The sequence below is a fragment of the Spinacia oleracea genome, chromosome 3 (genome assembly GCF_020520425.1).
Source record: "Spinacia oleracea cultivar Varoflay chromosome 3, BTI_SOV_V1, whole genome shotgun sequence".
Taxonomy (NCBI): domain Eukaryota; kingdom Viridiplantae; phylum Streptophyta; class Magnoliopsida; order Caryophyllales; family Amaranthaceae; genus Spinacia; species Spinacia oleracea.
In genome coordinates, this window is record NC_079489.1 from 132121266 (window position 1) to 132142732 (window position 21467).

Here is a 21467-nt window from a genome sequence, read left to right on the forward strand (position 1 = left end):
CCGTCTAATTTCAAAGACGATCATGTCGGAATTTCCAACTAAAATATTAAAAAACGAATATTTTTTTTTTAAAAAATAAGTCATTTGCAACGCACGTTAGCTCAATGTGCGAGGCAAATGACTTAATTTTTTGGCGCTAAAATTGTCATTTGCGTCGCACATTAAGCTATTGTGCGTGGCAAATGACTTTTTTTTTGCGCCTAAAAGTCATTTGCGCCGCACATTTATCTAATGTGCGTTGCAAATAACTTTTCAACATGGTGCCTGAAAAGTCATTTGCAACGCACATTAGCTAAATGTGCGACGCAAATGAACCTTATTTGCGTCGCACATTTAGCTAATGTGCGTTGCAAATGACGTTTCAGGCATCATGTTGAAAAGTTATTTGCGTCGCACATTTGCTAATTGTGCGACGCAAATAAGGTTATTTGCGTCGCACAAATGTGCGACGCAAATGACTTTTAGTCATTTGCGTCGAGAGCTTTTGCCACGCACGATGTGCGACGCAAATATGCTTAAAAGTGCGATGCAAATGACCCTTTTTCCACTAGTGCGAATAAACTCACCGATTGTCTCTTCTCTTGGTTCACTGATGTAGTATTGCTTGAAGCGTCTAAATCCTTCATGAAGTGAATTGAGAAGACGGAGACAACCATCCTTTCGCTTATCGGTGAACCTAGAAGACTCAAGTGATCAAGCAATGATATATAACATGTAGTTCACATGATCCCTAAGAGGTTTACCAACTCTTTGTTTAGTGCGAAGGACTTGAGCATGTGTTTCCTGAACTTCTTGCCTGAAACATCTGTTATGAAGATCAACCTTCAGCCCTTTCATCGATTCAATCAGCTCATTGACATTTAGGTCTCTTTCTTCCGTGCTTCCACGACAGATATCCCTTAGATGCCCGAGAAGCATATATGGTTCGTAAGCTACAAACCTTCTATGCTAATCGTCAGGGATGTTGCTCAGCATGAGACTCATGACCTTCTTGAGATCCGCATCCCAGGCGGCGTATCTTTCAGGAGTCATGTCTCTTGCATAATAGCTTGGCATGGGGTAGAATAGTGCATACTCAATGCCATTGAGTTTTACTACTTCAACCAGCTTGTCTTGCCATTCAAGAATATTTGTTAGGTTCAACTTGATCATAAGTTCAAAACCCTTGATGATGTTTTGATTGTTGTTTGCCATAGTTAAAACTACAATTGAAAAGAATAAACAAATAAATACCCATTCATAGTTTATCTTAATAAACTTAAATTCTAGCATTCATGCATAATTCAATATTTATTAAGCATTTTATTCGAGTTATGTGTTCCGACAGGTGTGAATAAAATGAATCCAAGATCCTTAAATCATTGAAGAGTTAAGAACATTATGTATTTAGACTCAATTCCAAAATATTTTAGGTAAGAAAATCCTTTGCTAATAGTCTAGAAACTACTCTTGGTTGATAGGTACGTCTAAGAACTTATTAGGTAAACCTATCTCATTTGCCACGACATACAAGGACTCCTTACTTATATCGTTGAGTTTCACCAAAACTAACATGTACTCACAATTATTTGTGTACGTTACCCCTTTAGGATCAACAATTAACACCTCGCTATGGCGGAAAACTATTACTTAGATTGATGTAAAGATTATCCAAGTAAGTGTTATTTTCGCATGGCACCTTTTAACTCAATTTTTAAAGTTTGGAAATTAAGGCTCTTACTATATTGGTTAGATTTTAAGTGAACTAAAATCCTTAATCATGCAACATAATCAAGCCATAATCTCATCCATAATTAAGACATATTTAAAGCAATAAATAACATAAAGCATGCATGCATAAGATAATAATTTCTTAATTATGGATAACTTAGTTCCACGTGTTTTTCCTAAGAAGGTAAGTATTAAAGATAGTGAGCGGTTTAGAAATCTGTAATTTCTTAGCTTTTTCTTTTGAGATGCTAGGTAGTGTAGTTGGGTCCTTCTTCTAGAGGATCGGGGGAGTCCATCCTAGATGGTTTGCTCCCTAGAAGTTAGGCTTAGTTTGTATAGCTTTTGATGAGAGTTTCAATATATCTTCCTTATCAAAAAATAAAGTTTGTGGTTACTAATTGACGATAATAATTATCAATGATACGTAAATATGAATTAATATGTTATTATTAATTACTATCAATATAATTATAAGGGAAAAACTTAATAAACAATTTTAAAATTACGTGTACATGACAAATTAAAATCAATGGACGATTTTTTTTTGTGAGACGCAAATAATTATAATATTACTTCTTTACTTCAATGCATCAAATGAAATTCTAGTACGGAGTATCAAAGAGTTAGTTTTTGTCTGTGATAAAGTTACATTACAAAGTATAAAGATGTTTATTAAAGAGGTTAGTTACAATACATTTTTACAAATTGGTCGAATTCGTACTTGGATTTTATAAATTTTGGAAAATTATAACATAAAAACATAATTATTAATATAAGAACTAAATAATAATTGCTTTATTAATTTATATTTATTAATACTTACAATCAACTATTATCAATTATACTGGTTAAAAATTTGGTAAGATAATCTAATAAGATTTAATAAGGTCTTATAAAGTCATATAAGGTTTTATAAGGTCCTATAAGATCTTACAGCGCGTCTCCTGTGAGACCAGTCACACCATCAACTTGATGGTGTGACGAGCGCGAAACCAATAGCGTACATCCTTTAAAACTATATATAAAAAAAAGTAACAGATCTAAACTATAGAAGTAACATACCTAAACTAAAAAAGTACCTCCTCTAAAATTATATAAAAAGAGTAACATGTCTAAACTATAGAAGTAACATACCTAAACTAAAAATGTACCTCCCCTAAAATTATTCCGTATAAAAAAAAAAGTAACATGTCTAAACTATAGAAGTAACATACCTAAACTAAAAAAGTACCTCCCCTAAAATTATAAAAAAAAAAAAGTAACATGTCCAAACTATAGAAGTAATACATAAACTAAAAAGGTACCTCCCCTAAAACTAATCCGTATAAAAAAAGTAACATGTCTAAACTATAGAAGGAACATACCTAAACTAAAAAGGTACCTCAGCTCCCCTAAAACTACTCCGTATAAAAAAAAAGTAATATGTCTAAACTATAGAAGTAACATACCTAAACTAAAAAAAATACCTCCTCTAAAATTATTAAAAAAAAAGTAACATGTGTAAACTATAAAAGTAACATGCCTAAACTAAGAAGGTATCTCCCCTAAAACTACTCCGTATAAAAAAAGTAACATGTATAAACTATAGAAGTAACATACCTAAACTAAAAAAAGTACTTCCTCTAAAATTATATATAAAAAAAGTAACATGTCTAAACTATAGAAGTAACATACATAAACTAAGAAGGTATCTCCCCTAAAACTACTCCGTATAAAAAAAGTAACATGTATAAACTATAGAAGTAACATACCTAAACTAAAAAAAGTACCTCCTCTAAAATTATAAAAAAAAAAGTAACATGTCTAAACTATAGAAGTAACATACCTAAATTCGCAAGTGTGAACTGGTCTCACCATCAGTTGATGGTGAGGACAGTCTCATATAAGAATTTGGGAAGATCTTATAAGTCCTATAAGGTCATATAAGGTCATATAAGTTCAGATAAGTTTTAAGAAGTTCAGATAATTTCAGACAAGTTTTGATAAGTTCATATAAGTTTAGGTTCTAAAAGTTGAAGAGAACACACCCTTAGAATACCATTAACAGACATACAAAAATACATTCGAATGTACAATACACCCAAGTGCATCTGATTATTTTTAGCATGGCAAGGCAAAAGTTGTTAACCGAATTGTTTGAGTTATTTTTTACATACCTTCCTAAATCCTACAAATTTAGGCCATCTATGTACTTATGTGAAATTTTAATACGTACTACTACTTCCGTTTTATAAAGATACTAGTCTTATATGCACGCGATGCGTGCGAGATTATATAAAACTTTAGTATTTCAATTAATCATCACAAATATGTAGTAGGCAAGAAAAAATGTTTGCAACATTCAACTAAAGAAAAATTAATCATCCCTATTTAAAAAAAAAAATCTAAACCATAATCCGTAACACAATTTATTCATGCGCTTACATGATTAATAATCAAAACTTAATACCAAAGTAACTAAACATATAAAATAGTTTGTTTCCAAGTCACTCAATTCCTTTATATTCATCAAATCCTCTGTACCTGCAATAACCAAGCCAAATGAAAACATTCTAAATAGAAAACTACCTTATACAGGGTTTAACTTTTATAGAAAGAATCCACATATGCCAAAAGCTTAACCGTACCTATTTATTGATAATCTCATAATCAGAAGGTATTGCAATAAGAGACGTTGCATATCAGACTTAATTACTGAGATTCTAATTCTTGTATCAACCTAGATTTAGCATATAAGGCTGGTAATATACTAAATCCTACAAAATTGATTTGGAAATTTTCTAAAAAAATCAAAGAAAAACAACTTTTCTGCTCAAACACACAAAACCAAGAATTTCAAAAGTTGTAATTAAGCATTAATTATCCAAAAGAAAACAATATAAAGTATTAATTATCCAAAAAACTAGCTAAAGACCTCACCTTTAGGAGGTTCTGACACTAAATCCAACACCCAGTTTCCACTTTTTTGCTTTGTAAAAAAAAAAAATTAATCAGCAATTACACAAAACCTAGAAGTTTATGCAACAGCAAAACAACTGCAGATTAGGATAGATGAAAAGTCTTATCTCCTGTAAATTTTGAGAGATGGGAAGAAGAAAAAAGACCAAAGGAATTTGATGATCCGGAGCATGTTGCCAAAATGAAAGATTGTGGAGGCAGTCAGCTTGTGAGAAACTCCGTTAGTGTACTTAGCATGGATCCTGAACATATGCATTCATCTATTGATATGACAGGTTCAAGAATTTCTATGATTGGTGCTGGAGCTTCAATGCAAGGTATGTTTTCTACTGATGGCTGGCAGGACTCAATAGCCTTCACGTCTTTCAATTCAGCAACTTTTGCTTCTCTTTTAGTGGATTTGGTTGCAAGGCTTGTAAATTTGGTGCCAGCATTTGAAGAGCTTAGTGAGAAAATTCACATTTCAAGGAACCAACAGAACTCCCATTAGACAACTAATCACCAAAGAAAAGGTGGACATACCAACCACCAAAGAACAACTACTGAAAACAACAACTAAAAAGAGTAGTTTTATACTAATCAACAACTAACTACTGAAAACAAAAAAGAGTTCGGCACTGATGAACTATTAAAGAACAACCAACCACCAAAGAACAGGTGGACATACCAACCGCCAAAGAACAACCGTTGGTATTGGAAGAAGGTATGTGGTATTAAGAGCGAAGAGGATCACCAACAGAACTTAGACCGCCAGAGCGATAACTTTAGTCAAGTGAACTTCTGTGAACCAATTTCTTTTACAAAAAAATAAATTGTAGCTATTCAAGCTCATACTATACTGTTGGTTTAGATTGTCACAATCAGAAAGAAGACACCATATAGTAAGATACATTTGATATGAACCTAATATGAAGTATCATTGACGAAAAAAGAAAAAACACCGGTACAATCAGACAGAGAGGCTAAGAGCTGCTTAAGGATTCTGTAATTCTTATGCAAATAGTGAAGCTGCCTAGAGAAAATTCAAAAGCAGAAACTACATAGTTATAAATGAGCCAGCTGATAATAGGAAAGGGTTAATTAAGTCTCTCCATTAAAAACAAAATTATGCATACAGATGTAAAAACACCCACAAAGCCGTTTCTTAAATGAGACTGCAGAGCTCCCTGCCTATGTATGAAGTTCTATGAACTTATTCCTGTTGAAAAATGAACTTGGCAGACTTAATTTGAACCTATTTTTCCCAATGTGACTTTTTCTCGTAAAATTAAGCAGCAGATCCAGCACAACTTACACAGTTACAGCTACAACCAAAAGAAATTAAAATCTGAACCTTGACTTTTAGTAAACCAGCCCCATATTATAATTGGAGTACTATTCAATAAGACCCTACTTCTGACATATGCCTCCATTTACGCAGTTGTACTCTTCTTAGCACTTTACCAAAGATGATAGGCAGAAGTATGCCTCTTATATGAGATACGATGTGGAATGAACAACATATGGAAAGGTAATCAAATATGCCTTACCAAACTTTAGTCAGGAATTTCATCTTGGGTGGCTCAAAAGGGTATGCATCTGTAAGACAGAATACAACATTGGTAATATCAGTAAATTTAGTCATCTTGAGAACCTAACCTTAATTTAGGTAACACAAATTCAAAGCAAATCATGAATTTACTAATATCCATCAAATGATATCCATCCAAAAGTATACACCAATGGAAAAATAAATATGGAATTTTATGTTCAAGAATATTTAAAATAATCTTATTTTCAAATGACACCCAAAACTTTCTCCAATCAAGATAGACTATATGAACGATTTTTCTTACATGTTTATTTATGCTTAAATATGATAACGTAATTTTGCTTTTTATTTTATTTTCCAATATTCCCTTTCAGATTCCCAATATTATAAACGCAATAACACACATTTTCTCGCATTAAAAAATGACAACCTGAATGTCAACTTGACAAAGCAAAGCAAGTTAAAAAATGACAACTTGAATGTCGCTACCTTAAAAATTTGAGCAACAAAGAAGTAGCATTGCCACCAACGCAACTAAAACCCAATACTGGTTCAGGCGAAGTTCCCTATAAATTTCAGATTTTCATAATAAACAAACAAATATAAGAAATGAAGTAGACATATGAGTAAGACACTGAAACAGCCCCATTAATGGAATACCTCGTGAAATTCAAACCAAATTAAAATAAACAAACTATATGTTCGATGAGAAACAAAAGGAACGGAAAAAGAACCCTAAATAAAATCCATTATACAAACTGTTAATTCAAATCAAAAGGTCCAATAACATAAAATGAATGACCTGAAACCCTGCATTTTTACTCGATCCCTATGGTCAAACAAAGCAGAAGAATTAAAATCAGGTTATTGATTCACTATGATCAACAATTACGGAAAAAAAGCCCAATAACAGAAAATGAAAAACCCTGCATTTCAGGTTATTGATTCACTATGATCAATAACTACGAAAAAAAGGTCCAATAACAGAAAATGAAAAATCAATTCAACAAAACTACCAGAGTTATATTGCTCCTGTTTTAAGAATCACCCAGTTTCATCTCATAGGATGCGACTAATAGCTCTCTGATTTTAATTCTTTTCCTTAATTATAATCAAAACCCATCATACTAATTTCAATCCTAAACAAACAGCAAGAAATGTGACTCTAATTGATCAGGGATACAATTGAAAATCCCAAATCCAACCATAATAAAGATGAATTTCAATAAGCAAGAACCCTAATTAACAAAACCCCAATTAGACGTTACCCACAACAACATAAATTCTAATTGATCGGGGATTCAATTGAAAATCAAGAAGTTGAATTGAATTGAAGTAAAACCCTAAAACCATATTACGAATCAATCACTGAAATGAAAAAGTGTAGAGAGAAGCTTGAGATTAAACCTGAAAGGATGAAATCGAAGGTGAGTCGCCTTCGCCGCCGCCTCCAAGGAGCCATCACCCACCATCGTTTTCTCTCTCCTCCATTATCGACCTTCAATTTGTTCTTATCTATAATCGAATCCCCTTCCCTAAACCCCTAAATTTGATTATTTATCACGAAAGTTTCTTATTTGAATCTCTCTCCTCCAATGAAAAAATTCCTAGAAACCCTAAAATCCATTTTGCAGAAGATGAAGAAGATCGAGGAGAAGATTGAGGAAGGAGAGGATTTGAGGAAGATGAAGGAGAGAGAAAACGGGAGGAATACGGGGAGGAAGGCTTGAATCAATGTAACGCTCCTCAGTTTTCTCTATCTTCAGTAACGCTCCTCTGATTTGCACGGGGTTGAATGAGCTACATAAAGATAAAGAGGGTATTTCTGTAAATTTATTGGGGGACACGAAAAGTTAATTTACAAAAACGACCTCAGGAGCTGGCTTATATAATAGAGATTTACGGTTACTATTTGCACAAATATTAAGATAAAAGTAGAAAAGTTGGTTGAATATAACATCAAATCTTAGATGGATCCAGTCCACATTAAATTTATTGCATAATATGCCTAAAAAAGGTCAACTAGTTGTTCTTAATTTATTTTGGCATGTTTATTAGGTTTATTATGGGAAAAAATATCAACTTGGTGTCGTTGATAAATGTTGTGCTTGAATAATGAGATTTTAAGTCATAATTCGCTTTTAAAAAATATAGGTTACTATGATTCAAAAAATGGTTACTATGTAGTATATCTAAGAAATTTGGTGTTTAATTTATTATAGTCACTATATGAATAATAAAGGTCCCTATGTATATAAAAAGAGTGCTAGAGAAAATTATTTGGTTTGGGTCCGCACTAATATTATTGTGGACCAGGTCCACGCACGAATAATCCTACATACGGAGTACAATAAAATATGGATAAAATAAGAGAACTGTGTAAAAATGGGGGTGAGTGAGTGGAAAAAAAATAAGTAAGAGAAAGCGAGTGGAAAATTGTAAATATTGTGAGGTAATTAAGAAGGGTAATGTAGTAAATTTTTAAGTCCAAAATTAGAATAAAGCAAAATGTAACAAACATTATATAATGGACTAAAACAAAAATCGTAAAGATCATTTTAAAATGAAAATGTGTATCAGGACACACTACATAGTACGGAAAATAAAGTTTCAAGATAAGACACATCTTAATGACCGACCCCATGTATTTCCATCTCGAAGAGCACTCCCAGCAGTGGGGAAAAATGTGCTCACGAGTAAAAATCGGTGAGGAAAAAAAAGAACACGGATACCATCAATGGGTGAAATGAAAAATGCTCGCGAGGAAGCGTAAATGTGCTCGCGCGGCATTCCGTTTGAATTATTTGCTCACGAAAATGTGGGCCCTGAATTGCTGTTTTGCAGGCGAATAATGCAGGAAATTGCAGGCGAATACTGATGATATGCAGGCGAAAATGGCAAAAATGTCGTTGGAATTGCACAATACAGCCAAAACATTTAAAGCAAAGATTCCACTAACCCACCATACCCAATGGACGGTCGCCACGTGTAACATCATCAACCAATCACAAAATTGTACAATTTACAACGGCTATATTTCTTTTAACGGGTAATTTTGCCTTAAATAATTAAAAAAAAAAATTATACCAACGGTCATAAAATTTCAAGACCTATAAATAGAGACCAATTTTGTTATATTTTGACACACTTTCAAAAATCATTTTTCTCTCTCTAAAATCATCAAAATCATTTTTCATATAAGTATTACTATAATTTGTGTTATTTTTTTAAAATTACTGAACATTTCCAATAACATATATTTTCAAAAATCTTATTTCCGGTTGTTATTTATAAATTGTATTATTATTATTATTATTATTATTTATTATTATTATTATTATTATCATTATTATTATTATTATCAAGCTACAAAGATCAAATGAACTACAAGAAGTTGGAGGGGAGCCGAGAGACAATCTGGGCCCCCACTCCTCTAGCTATGGCGAACCCGATCCTGCTGAAAATGTGGGCAGCTGCCCGTGCCCCAATGTCTTGAGCCCTGGAGTACGCCTGGACCCGCTTCAGCAAAGAAACAGCCCCTTTCTCTAATTCCCCAAAAGAAGAGAAGGAAAAAGGGAAGAAACCGTAACCCAAAGCCCTACAACGTGCCCCATACTTATTCTGCTTCCGCTGCGCTGCAACCGCCACAACCCGACCCGGAACGAAGCCTGACAACCCAGATTGCGTCATAGGGGAAGACCCAGTCAAGTCAACACACACATCCAGACCACCATCCCATGAGTAAAGCAGTATATCTGCAGGACGAAGAGCTCCATCACTCTCACTAGCCAGCCCAACATCAACCTCCTTGCGAGCAGAAATCCCCGACCGATAGCAAATATCCAAAAGGGTATCACGAACAACATTATGACGATGTTTGATACCCACAATCCCAGCACAAGACACGGCATGATCCCCATAAATGTCCCCGTCGAAAACCCGAGAGCAAGCAGAACACGGCGTCGAATCAGAGAACAACGGAATACCCAACCGATAGCAAAGAACCGAACGATAAGTCTTACCGTTCATAGTCTGGCCTAACCCCGAGATGGGGACTGCCCGCAACCAAGCTGAGGAGTGATCCCCCTGCTGAGATTTCCATAGGGCAACAAAACGTGAAGATAAGGAGTAGGCGGATTCCGCATCAGCAATAACCTTCGTGAAATATATGTCTGCCAATTTCTTCATGAGTCTGGGGGCAGCGATCTCACTAGGGCTACGCATAAGGTCGGTCTCCACGGTCCTGTTGAAAAGACCAAGAGCATCATCAAAGGCCGGTCCCGGACCTTCAACACCTGAAAGCCGAAGAAGCGAATCCTGCAAACCAGAAGACTGCAAACGGGATGCAAGAAAAGCATAATGCCGAACATCACCAGATTATCATTATTATAATTATTATTATTATTTTTGTCATTATTTTTATTATAGGAAAACACCAAAACATTACAAGCTACAAAGATCAAGTGAACTACAAGAAGTTGGAGGGGAGCCGAGATACAATCTGGGCCCCCACTCCTCTAGCTACGGCGAACCCGATCCTGCTGAAAATGTGGGCAGCTGCCCGTGCCCCAATGTCTTGAGCCCTGGAGTACGTCTGGACCTGCTTCAGCAACGAAACGGCCCCTTTCTCTAATTCCCCAAAAGAAGAGAAGGAAAAAGGAAAGAAACCGTAACCCAAAGCCCTACATCGTGCCGCATACTTATCCTGCTTCCGCTGCGTTGCAACCGCCACAACCCGACCCGGAACGAAGTCTGACAACCCAGATTGCGTCATAGGGGAAGACCCAGTCAGGTCAACACACACATCTAGACCGCCATTATTGTCATTATTATTATTATTAGCATTATTATTGTTGTTACTAGTAGGTATATTTACTGTTAAAATTATTATCGTTACTTATTAGTGTGCTTGCGTATTTTTTTAAAATAAAATGGACCCTAATTACCATTCTCAAAATTTAGAAAACAATTTTGATGATTTTGATCTCAACTCTGACAACAATCAGCATCCCAGCTATGATTCTTATTCGCAGGGTAATTCTTCCTCTCAAAATTTCCAACAATCTTTTTATGCTAACACTATTGTTGACCGTGAAGTTATAGAGGAACGTGTTATGGAGACACAAGAGCCGATCATGACACATCCATTGCCCGTCAACCCAAATCAACCAATTAAGGTTGCATCTCAGTCTCGAAGTTAGTCGATTCAGGAGGATGAAGCTCTGGTTGATTCCTACATTAAAGTTTGCTCCAATCAGATTATAGGCACCAACATAAGAAAAACTGATATTTGGAGGCAAGCTGCTGCGCACTATAGCCAAATTCAAGTAGGTAGACCGTACAAACTTCCTATAAGAAATGCAAAATGTTTAGAGAGTCGTTGGGGAAGGACGTCTCCAGACATCATGTTGTGGGCTGCTAGTTTTGAAAAGGCTGGTAGGTTATTTGCAAGTGGGAATAATGATGCGGACCAAGTTGCTACCGCTGACCAGTTATTCCGCACAGAAAACAAAAAGAACTTCACATTGATGCATGTTTGGAAGATGCTTACTAAAGAAAACCCAAAGTGGAGGGTGATGATGAGGTGGGGTATGTCAAAGACAGAGAGAGAAACATACGATGCCAGTCTACCAATTTCTACTGAAGAGAGTGATGGAAGTGGCAAGAGAACTGGAGTTGATGATGATGGTGACACCGTCTTGCCAAGTGGTGGAAGCTTCGTATCTTGAGGTATATCTCGACCAGATGGTGTAAAGAAAGCTAAGGCCAGAAGAAAAGGAAAAGGGGCAGAATCATCAGAGGCAGTTTCGTCTTTTGGAAGTCGTTTGCAAGCTAACACTGAAGTGAGGAATAATGAGCACGAACTTAATTTAAAGAGATTCGAGCGAGAAGCAGAAAAGACTATAATGAGGAGGCGACAACTTGACATAGAGGAACAGAGAATTCAGTTGGATAAGCAAAAAATGAAACATGATTTCTTGCAAACATTGGTGTCTAAGGCTTGTCTAACTCCTGATGAGGAAAAAGTTAAGGCAAGATTGATGTTGGAGTTTTATGGTGGTGATAATTAGCAAGGTGTTTAATGTTTAGTTTATTTCATGTGTTTAAATTTTATTTCACAATCTAGTTTTAACAAGTTTTCAATAAGCTTGTATTAATTCGTGTTGTGCCTTTAAACTTGTATTAGTTCGTGTTATGTCTTTAACTTTGTATTGTTTTGTGTTATGTAATATATTATATTATGTTTTATTGTCAAGTAGTATTTTACACATTGTTGTTATTATATTATAAGAAAGTACAATATAATCTTATCAAGAAATCCATAAAATCTTATCAACCAACTGTAGACACCTACTTTTGTCCCCGTTCCCGCAAGGGAAAGGTTCGATGATGAAAGCATAAAAACTCCACTTGACAACGCATCTCCTATAAAATAAACGAATCTCGATTCCCCATTTCATTTCACCCAAAACCTGCTACTTATGAAAACCTGCTAAAAATAGTAACTGCCGTAAAAGGTAGCTTCTAAAAGTGGCAAATCATAAAAGATAGAAACCTGTCAGAATTAGGTGTTGCACTCCAACATAAATCCTAAATGAGATAGAAAACTGCGAGAATCCTATTCCTAATATGATTCGGAAATAAGAGTTACGTATTAATTAAAATCCTAACGAGCCTAGAGTTCGTAACGGGCCCAGACGCATCCCGTCACAAGGTTAATACGCACTAAAAGACTCGATTAAGTCTCAAAAACTACGGATTTCAGGAATCCGAATCTGACTAAGAAAACAGCCCAGACCCTATTTTCAACGCCTGGCTCTGGGCGCCGAAGAGGCCTGGGCGCTGAAAATACCTGGGTACGTGTTTTTTCCTAATTCTTTGTGGATTAGAACTCTGCAATTCTATCTTTCCACGAACTCTTCCCTATAAATACAGCCCCTAGTTTCGACGTGAAAGAACACACAACAACACATAATATATTCTGAGTATTGACTCTAAACCCCTTAACCTAAGCCTCTCGCTGCGAAATTGTTCACGCGTTCTGTCGCAATCGATCCATAAATCGAACAGAACGTATCCTGTCCCATAATTGAGATTCGTTAAATAAAAAGGAGATATAGCAAAGTCAAAGTGGTTAGTTTTCTGAGAACCGTGACGCACCTCTCAAGGGTACGTCGTAATGTCTCCCTTTTCGATGATTTAACTGCTTTCCTCGCCCTTTTTATGAACTGTTAAACTAACCTAATATGATTGTTCTATCACGCCTAACAAATATAATATTTTTGGGAAATCGGATTATCATGCTAGGTCCCTTAATGTTATTTAAATCAGATAATCGCGATCGAATTAGTATTATATGTTGCATATTGCTAAAATCAATTCAGATTAGTTTAATAGTTAACGCATGTCCCTTCAATTATTTATGCTGAGCTAGTAAGGATATCCTGCCTCTGGAGTTATCGACAAGCGAATTACTCCTCTCGGTAGTTACAGTCCCCCGAACCCTCAATCTCTACCTTGCGGGTGTATATTGAGAGATCCCCACACCAGGGATCACAAGGGAACCTACGGCTGTCGTGGTCAAACATAATTGCACTCCCTTTATGTCACGATAACCGGGTTTTGTCAGTTTTTCTCATTGTCGTTAAAAACTGAATGGCGACTCCTATATTACTAGTCAATTGGGTGTATACTCACAGGAAATCCAATTACACTTGATTGAATAAAAAGAATCGTCACACCCACGAGGGACAAGGTCATGCATTAGCCTCGTGCTTTTTCGACCCCCTCACAGTGGCGACTCCACTGGGGATAGTGAAGGAAATACTCGTGCTTGTAGGTAATCAAAATAGCCGAAGGGTGAAACGATCCTACCCCGCGTTTATTTCCCCATCAAGTTGGGACGACCTGAAAATCAGCATATTAATGTGAACGGGCAGAACATCATAACGAATCTCGGCTCCCTCGGGAGTTGGGACTAAGGATACCTCTTTTCGCCAATAGGGGGGTGCATACGCCGCGCATGTTTCCCACTCAGTACTTGCGCAGGTAGTACACCTATCCCGAACCCAATCGCTCGCCCATTAGGTCCCTCTCGCCTGCATGCCCCCTTGGCTTGCACTTGCGGGTTGGCCTCTTGAGCGAAATTCGTCTGTTGAAGACACTACCTCGACCGGGGCATGTGTTGGATCTACGATAGAAGCGGTACCAAGCCAGGCGCAAATAAACTACCCATAGAAGCCTATCATAAACTACGTGGCATATTTAATTTCCAAATCCATGTTTGTAATGTAGTTATGTGTAGCGAAGTATGTGATTGTGTGACAAACTATCCTAGAAAACCAACGACCTTAAAAATTGCCCAAACATTCATAGACTAATTTGCCAAAGAGTTATACCGAAACACGTGTTCCGCAAACCCGAATGATCGCCACAAAATAAGCGACGCTCGGGATGGCCTGTAACGAATCCCACAAACGCTGCCACGCGTAAAGGACGTTATTAGGCAAGAACGCAAATCGAAGTCGCATAAACAGAAGACAGAAAACGAGAACCAGCCAGGGACGCATTTTCAACGCCCCTGGCTGGGCGCCAGAAATTCTCACGCCCCTCGCTGGGCGCTGAAATTGCTGCTTGGCCTTCTGGTCAGGCGCAGCAGCTTCAGTGCCCGCACGAAAGGAAAATACGTAGCGCAAAAAAATGTTCGTCAAAAGAACTGCTACGAGGGCGTAAGAAAAGCACTCGATTTCAAAAAGCGACTCATGAGAAATTAATAACTCTTTGTGTCGTTGTTAGGCCTCCTACAACGGCAATGCTCGGCACCAAAACCGAACATGCTAACAACTATGAATGTCACACGGGCAAGTGTTTCGAAAATCCAAAGAATGACCAAAATCAAAAAAAAAAAAACCAAAAAAGTGTACCGACAAAGAGCAATAAAAACCAATTTACAGAGTCGAAGTCTAGACTAAGTAACGCTTGAAACTTTGGGAACCTAAACTTTAGCTTATCTTATGCCTAGGACTGGTCCTGCCACTTGGTGCCGATCATGGAATCAACGGCTAGTGCGTCTCGAAGATACATCACCAACATCAGGTTTAGTAACTCCAAGCTCCGTCCGTCGTCCCTCATTTCAAGGATCTCCGCTTCCCCAACCTCGATTCGCACCTTCAAACATGTCCATCGAAGATTTACGAGACCAAATGGTCCAAATGACCCAACTTATGGGCCAACTGAAAATGGAAAACGAAGCCTTAGCGGCTGCGCAAGCCAAAAATGACCTCGAAAACGAGAAGAGGATTGAAAAAATGGTCCTACAGCAAACCATGGGGAGAAAATACTTCTCCCTCGAGCCTGAACCTTTTTCTGGCAAATTACCAGAAAAGTTCAGTTCATCTGACTTACCAAAGTTCAAGTCCACGGACAACCCCCGTGATTATCTACTGAGCTTTGTGAATACCATGAACTTGAAAGGCGTGGACAAGTCCATGTACCTACCTGCCTTTCCTTTGTCCTTGGAACCTGTGTCGCTCAAATGGTACTATCACCAGGACCCTAAGATCTTCCCCACTTGGGAAGACTTTGTCAATGTCTTCATCAAGCAATACTTGTCGAACATGGATTTCCAAGTCACCATGCGCGAGCTGGAAGTTCTCTTCCAAAAGAAAAATGAGGGTTTCACAACCTACTTTGCTAGATGGAGGGACCAGGCGGCCCAGCTAATCAATAGGCCTCCCGAAACAGAATTGGTCCAAAAATTCATTGACAATCTGGACCCAGCTTATAGACAACACCTTAGGTACCTGGGACTCGACACTTTCAAAAGAGTTTATGATGTGGGAATAAAAATCGAAGACGACCTCGCCAAAACCATACATAGCAAACCTGCATATAAGACCAACACCTATAATCGGGGTAACACATCCCAAGCCCAAGAAGTCCATGCTGTAGAAGAGGCTCCTGCCCGAAGATACCCTGTAAGATGGGTCCGGGACCGAAAGTTTGCCCCACTCGGGTCAACTTTGGTACAAGCCTTTGAAAGACTAACCAATCAAGGAAAGTTGAGACCTATAGGCCCCACCCGTGACCCTCCTGTCAAAAACAAATATTGGGTCGAAGGTACTTACTGCAAATTCCATCAAGGAAATGGGCATGACACTGAAAACTGCTGGAATCTAAAACATACGATCCAGGACATGATAGAGGATGAAGTAATACCTCTCCCTAACGTTGGGAAACCCAACAACAACTAGAGCCCACTCGGCTCTTGTCACATCTCTCTCGACCAACCAGAGAATTTCGACCCCACGGTGTATATTACACCTCAAGGTGCACCACTCGCTGTGGTACCTATGGATCGAATCAAGGGGGAAGTGTGCGGTGTGTGGAACGATGATGCTGAAGATATTTACCTATCTCAAGTCTCGGGCCAGGACCTCTTCACTGAAACTTGGCCCGGGTATGCTCTCATTGACACCACCCCTCAGGAGCCCGAGGTCGACAACCTCACCCGATCCGGAAGGATATATCAACCGGATATTCACCCACCGCCTATGGACGACATCCCGGTTAGGCAAACTCCTGAGAACGGGCGGCACGCCACCGTCGCGGAAGTCATTGAAAATCCTCTCCTGAAACAACTGAAAAGAACCAAGGCTGAGATTACCATCTGGGATCTTATGTGTACTTCAAAGGAACATCGCGAAAAGCTTATTCGCTCACTTGACCTCATCTCAGTACCCACAGATATCACACCTGACTCATTGGTTAGCCATGTCACGAGAGATGCCGGAGAAAAGGCCATAGTTTTCACTGATAAAGACTTACCCAAAGGGGGGGGGGGGTGCTCACAATAAAGCCCTTTACTTAGTGGTTGGATGCAAAGGACAAAACATCCCCCTAGCGCTCGTAGATAATGGTTCGGCAGTTAATGTCTGCCCATTGCGAACCGCCCATTGCTTGGGGCTAGGAAACGATGATTTCCAAACCTCCACGCAAGGGGTACGAGCTTATGATAACTCCCGAAGGCCTGTATTGGGAAAAATCAACCTTACCATACAAATCGGGCCTGTGGCACGCACCACGGAGTTTCAGATTATCGACATCAAGCCCACTTTCAACCTCCTCTTGGGGCGACCTTGGCTCCATGACTTAGGAGGTGTGGCTTCAACCTTGCACCAAATGGTTAAGCTTAACCATAACGGGGTAATACTAGAAATCCGTGCCCCTCCTCTCGACGTCAGTTGTACTATGGTTGGAACGGCTGAAACTGCAGACGACCTTTATGGGTTTCAAATGGAAGAAACAATCCAGTTCATCGAAGATTATGATCCAGCATTCCTAGACCCGCACGAATCCCGAGTCATCCCTAGAATGTTGTTACCTCAAGGCTATTTTCCAGGAGCCCCATTGGGCATAAGGAAGAAGGAATGCACATTCCATCCCTTTCCCGACAAATCTACTCCCTTTGGCTTAGGTTATGAACCAACGGAGGAAGATATTGCTGACCGCCTATCCAGGTTACGCCTTAACAAAACCAAACGAATCACCCTCCTTCCCCCATATCAAAGGACCCTTAACGGGATGTTCGTTCGGGAAGGAGAAGAACACCCATGCTGCGATTTCCCTGAACCCTTCGTTCAGGACGGCTTGCTAAAACCCGGATTTGAAATTTTCCATGACTGCCACACCTTGGATGAGGCACCCCACCTCGCCAAGGCTAAAACAGCTGAAATATTGGACAACCAGGCTCTGTGGACATTGTTTAACGAATCGAGGCCTATGGAGGACGAGACTGTGATGACTACCCTAGCTTTACAAGATGAAGGTTTCGATCCAACCCGGTTAATCTCTCCTGCATCAACACTAGAAGAGGTCGAGAACGGATGGGTGAAGACATATCAGTGGGTCAACGCAAAAGGAATAGGATTCAAGATGAGTACCGGTGAAGGACCGAAGTTTTATGAGACTAAACCCCAGGCTTGAGCCATATAGAGCACCATTAGTAAAAAACGCCTAGTAGTTCTTTAGATTGATAGAAAAAATAATAGAGACTTTAGATGGTCCTAAGGCCCCTTAGAATATGGGTCAGTTTTATTTCAGTGTGTTTTCCTTACTTTCCAAATCAATAAAGGCGTAATATTTCTCCTAAAAATTTTATTCTAACACTAAATAAACACCAAATGTACTTGCAAAATAAATAAAAAATAAAGAAGCGGCCCACTATAGGCCCAACAAACAAAGCCCACTCGGTTTTGAAATAATGCCATGTGAACCAGTTCCCGAAACCCACAAAATAAACCACACTATCCCATCCTCAAAACCTAAAAAGCCAACCAATGTCATCATAAGAGACAATCCATGCAACCCAAAATCAAAAAGAAATCAAAAATTTAAAACAAATGCAAATGTTACCAAAAAAATAAATTCATAAAACGTAGAATCCACCAACAACTGTTTCACATAGATTCCACCAACCTACCTCCAAAGCCTACACAAAGATCTTCATAAGTTCCGCACCCTAACTCCATTTTCAAAACTGTTTTGAGTCACCAATAGAAAAAATTAATCTGGACAAAAATGCGTTTCACGCTAACAGTCAAAAAAGCCTCCAAAACAGCCTCAAAATTAGCTTTAACTACAAAGCAAAATATCAAGGCACAAAAAACGAAATAGAAATAAACGCAAGAACATGTGAAGCAAAACGTCAAAAATTGACCGCCCAAGTCATTTTCAGCGCCCAGGGTTGGGCGCCGAAATTTCTGACGCCCCAGCCTGGGCGTTGAAACTCTCTGCCTGCCAAAGGTTTTCGTTTTCGGAAGTGCTCGTCATTTTATCCGCACACAACGGAAAAACAACGAACACTTGGGGGGTACAGTACGTATCCAAATAGGTTTACCAACAAATTGGTCGAATTTTACGCAACCTATAAAAAAAAACGGCAGATGAAAATAAATGGCAAATACTTCACTCATTTGACCGATTAAGTAATATGTTTCCACTTCAGGACATATCTACCGAAATCCGGCATACTAGAACTTATTCTAAAGCTAGAACTACGCGCGACCTGATTCTAACAAGATACGTAGGCAATCCTTACCAAGGATTCGGTCCAAATAATAATAAAAAATTATATTCTTTGTGTAAAAAAGTGTTAGACATATAAACAAAATTGAATGGAAACTAAAAATACGCTTTTATTAAAATATAATAAGAAGGAAAACAAAGTGCTAGGAATAAAAACAAACACAACTGAAATAAATAGAGGGCACCTACACCCTAGCAAAGAACTACACTACTCTAGTTCTTCCGGATCATCAAATAAAGTCTTGAAGAGAGCAATGTTCGCAAGATCCACCCCCATAGTCTTCTGCGCTGCCCCAATATCAATCTCCATAAGAACTGGCTCCTGGACACTAACTTCCAAAGATGCCAAAGCTTCAGAAACATTATCGGTTATACCCCGCTCAGCCTCAAGGGCACAAACAATGGTGGGAGAAGGATTACCATCATCAACTGGACTAGCCACTGTTTCTACGGGCGGCTGAGCCTTACTAACCCATACATTGTTCCGGCGACGATCTCCGCGAGAGCTTGCATTTCTTTTAACAACAGCAGGCCCCTTCATGTTAGGCATCTTTTTAGGCCTGGCACTGGAACGGGGAAGAACTTCCTTTCGCTTTCGATCAGGACGAGCTTTCACAGTCTTAAACCTATAAGTACGAGGTCTGGCAGAATCAGGACCCTCATACTTAACACGAATACGAGGTATCAAAAGCTCAGCCGGCTCCCCATTTCGAGCCTCGGTCCTCACATCCTTGTCATCGGAACTCATCCACAACTTATAGTTTTCAGAAAGACCCACAAACCCATTTGTAGCTACAGCCCAACGCGGGAGACCATCATAATACCTAGCCCACGCTAAGACCCGTGTTTGTGCAAAGGTCGCTACCTTAGGTGGTACCGTATCAGAAAAGGGGATAGTCTGCCTTAAACCATATTGACGCATGACTCGGTAAGGGAAAATATAAATAGGACGAGATAGCCCCAACAAAGAAACATAAACCGATACATCAGACCCCCCTGTCATAGTAGTCAAACCCCACCATGGTACCACCCACTTAATAGAACAAATGCCATAAGTAAAAAAGGAGGTCCATTCGGCCTCGTCCTGGCCTTGGTGCAAGTATTTTCGGTTACCCAAAGCTATAGGGCGATAATGTTTAGGATCGGCAGGGGCTTCCAAAAGTCTAAGTCGTTCCGCAAGCCAAATCTGCAAAAACTGGTACGATCGAATTAAAAGAATGAAAAGAAAGAAAAAAAGGGTTCCTGGGGCGCAGTTTCAACGCCCAGGACCAGGCGCCGAATATTCCAGCGCCCATCCCTGGGCGCTGAAACTCAGCCCCAGGCAAAAACAAATATATAAAAGTAGCGTATGTGTGCGCAAAGAAAAAATAGATTACCTGCAGTAATAGGGGGCTTCCCTTAAAAATTTCGGATTTGGCATCCTTCTTCAGCTCATCCGCACTCAGCAAAGTCTCAGCAACAACCAACGGCATAATAGAATAACAACTTTCCATCTGGCTAATCAAGGGGATCAGCCTTATGTCACCGAACTCACCATTATTATTCGACAGCAAATAATGATTCAACAAGCAAAACACAAGGGCTCGAATATTCAATTTTTGTTCGGTCATATTCTTACTAGGCCTAAAATGATGTTTTACGAGTTTTGCCAAGTTAACCTTATCATCTACAACAAGTTCAGCAAACATGTTATCATCTAGCCCTAGGAAAGCCCTTATGGTTGTTTTACCCTCTTCAATAGTGCCAGGGGTAACAGGAGTAGCATTAGTAGGATAACCAAGGATCGCAGCAAATTCATCAGGCAAAGGACATATTTCATTGCCCCGAAAGGAAAAAACATGATGATCGGAGTCCCAAAAGTTTAGGGCAGCATGCAGAAAATTATAATCAATATTAATTTGTTGTAAGCCTAAAAGTGCCTCTAAGTGGTATTCTTTTAACAAAGCTTTTTCTGTGGGAGTAAGGGCTCGTAGCCAACGCCTAACAGTCCGTTGGAGTGAGAAAGTAGGGGTCGACATGGCAAAAGCAGTAAATAATTAGAGCACAACAAAAAGAGAGAAAGAATTTGAGAGTGGTGGAAAATAAGGACGTATCCAACCCCTATATATATAGCTGAACGCACCCAATAACATCCTGATCCCATTCGGAAACGTGTTTAGAAATCCGAAAATCAAATATTACC

The 21467-nt window shown here is 38.7% G+C and overlaps 1 protein-coding gene across 1 annotated transcript; it reads left to right on the plus strand.

Moving 5' to 3' along the window:
• The first annotated feature begins 11130 nt into the window (after positions 1–11130).
• LOC130470079 (glutathione S-transferase T3-like) lies at positions 11131–12270 on the plus strand. The gene is made up of 3 exons (XM_056839657.1): positions 11131–11395; positions 11465–11887; positions 11945–12270. Exons 1-3 carry the CDS (start codon positions 11131–11133, stop codon positions 12268–12270), a joined length of 1014 nt encoding a protein of 337 aa, XP_056695635.1.
• The last annotated feature ends 9197 nt before the right edge of the window (positions 12271–21467 follow it).

What these genes read in the sequence shown, in the direction of transcription:
- LOC130470079 (XM_056839657.1), top strand. Translation starts at nt 11,131, where the DNA reads ATGGACCCTAATTACCATTCTCAAAATTTAGAAAACAATTTTGATGAT. An exon ending in GGTTGCATCTCAGTCTCGAA is followed by an intron (nt 11,396 to 11,464) that starts GTTAGTCGATTC and finishes ATCAGATTATAG; the next exon opens with GCACCAACATAAGAAAAACT. An exon ending in AACTGGAGTTGATGATGATG is followed by an intron (nt 11,888 to 11,944) that starts GTGACACCGTCT and finishes TATCTCGACCAG; the next exon opens with ATGGTGTAAAGAAAGCTAAG.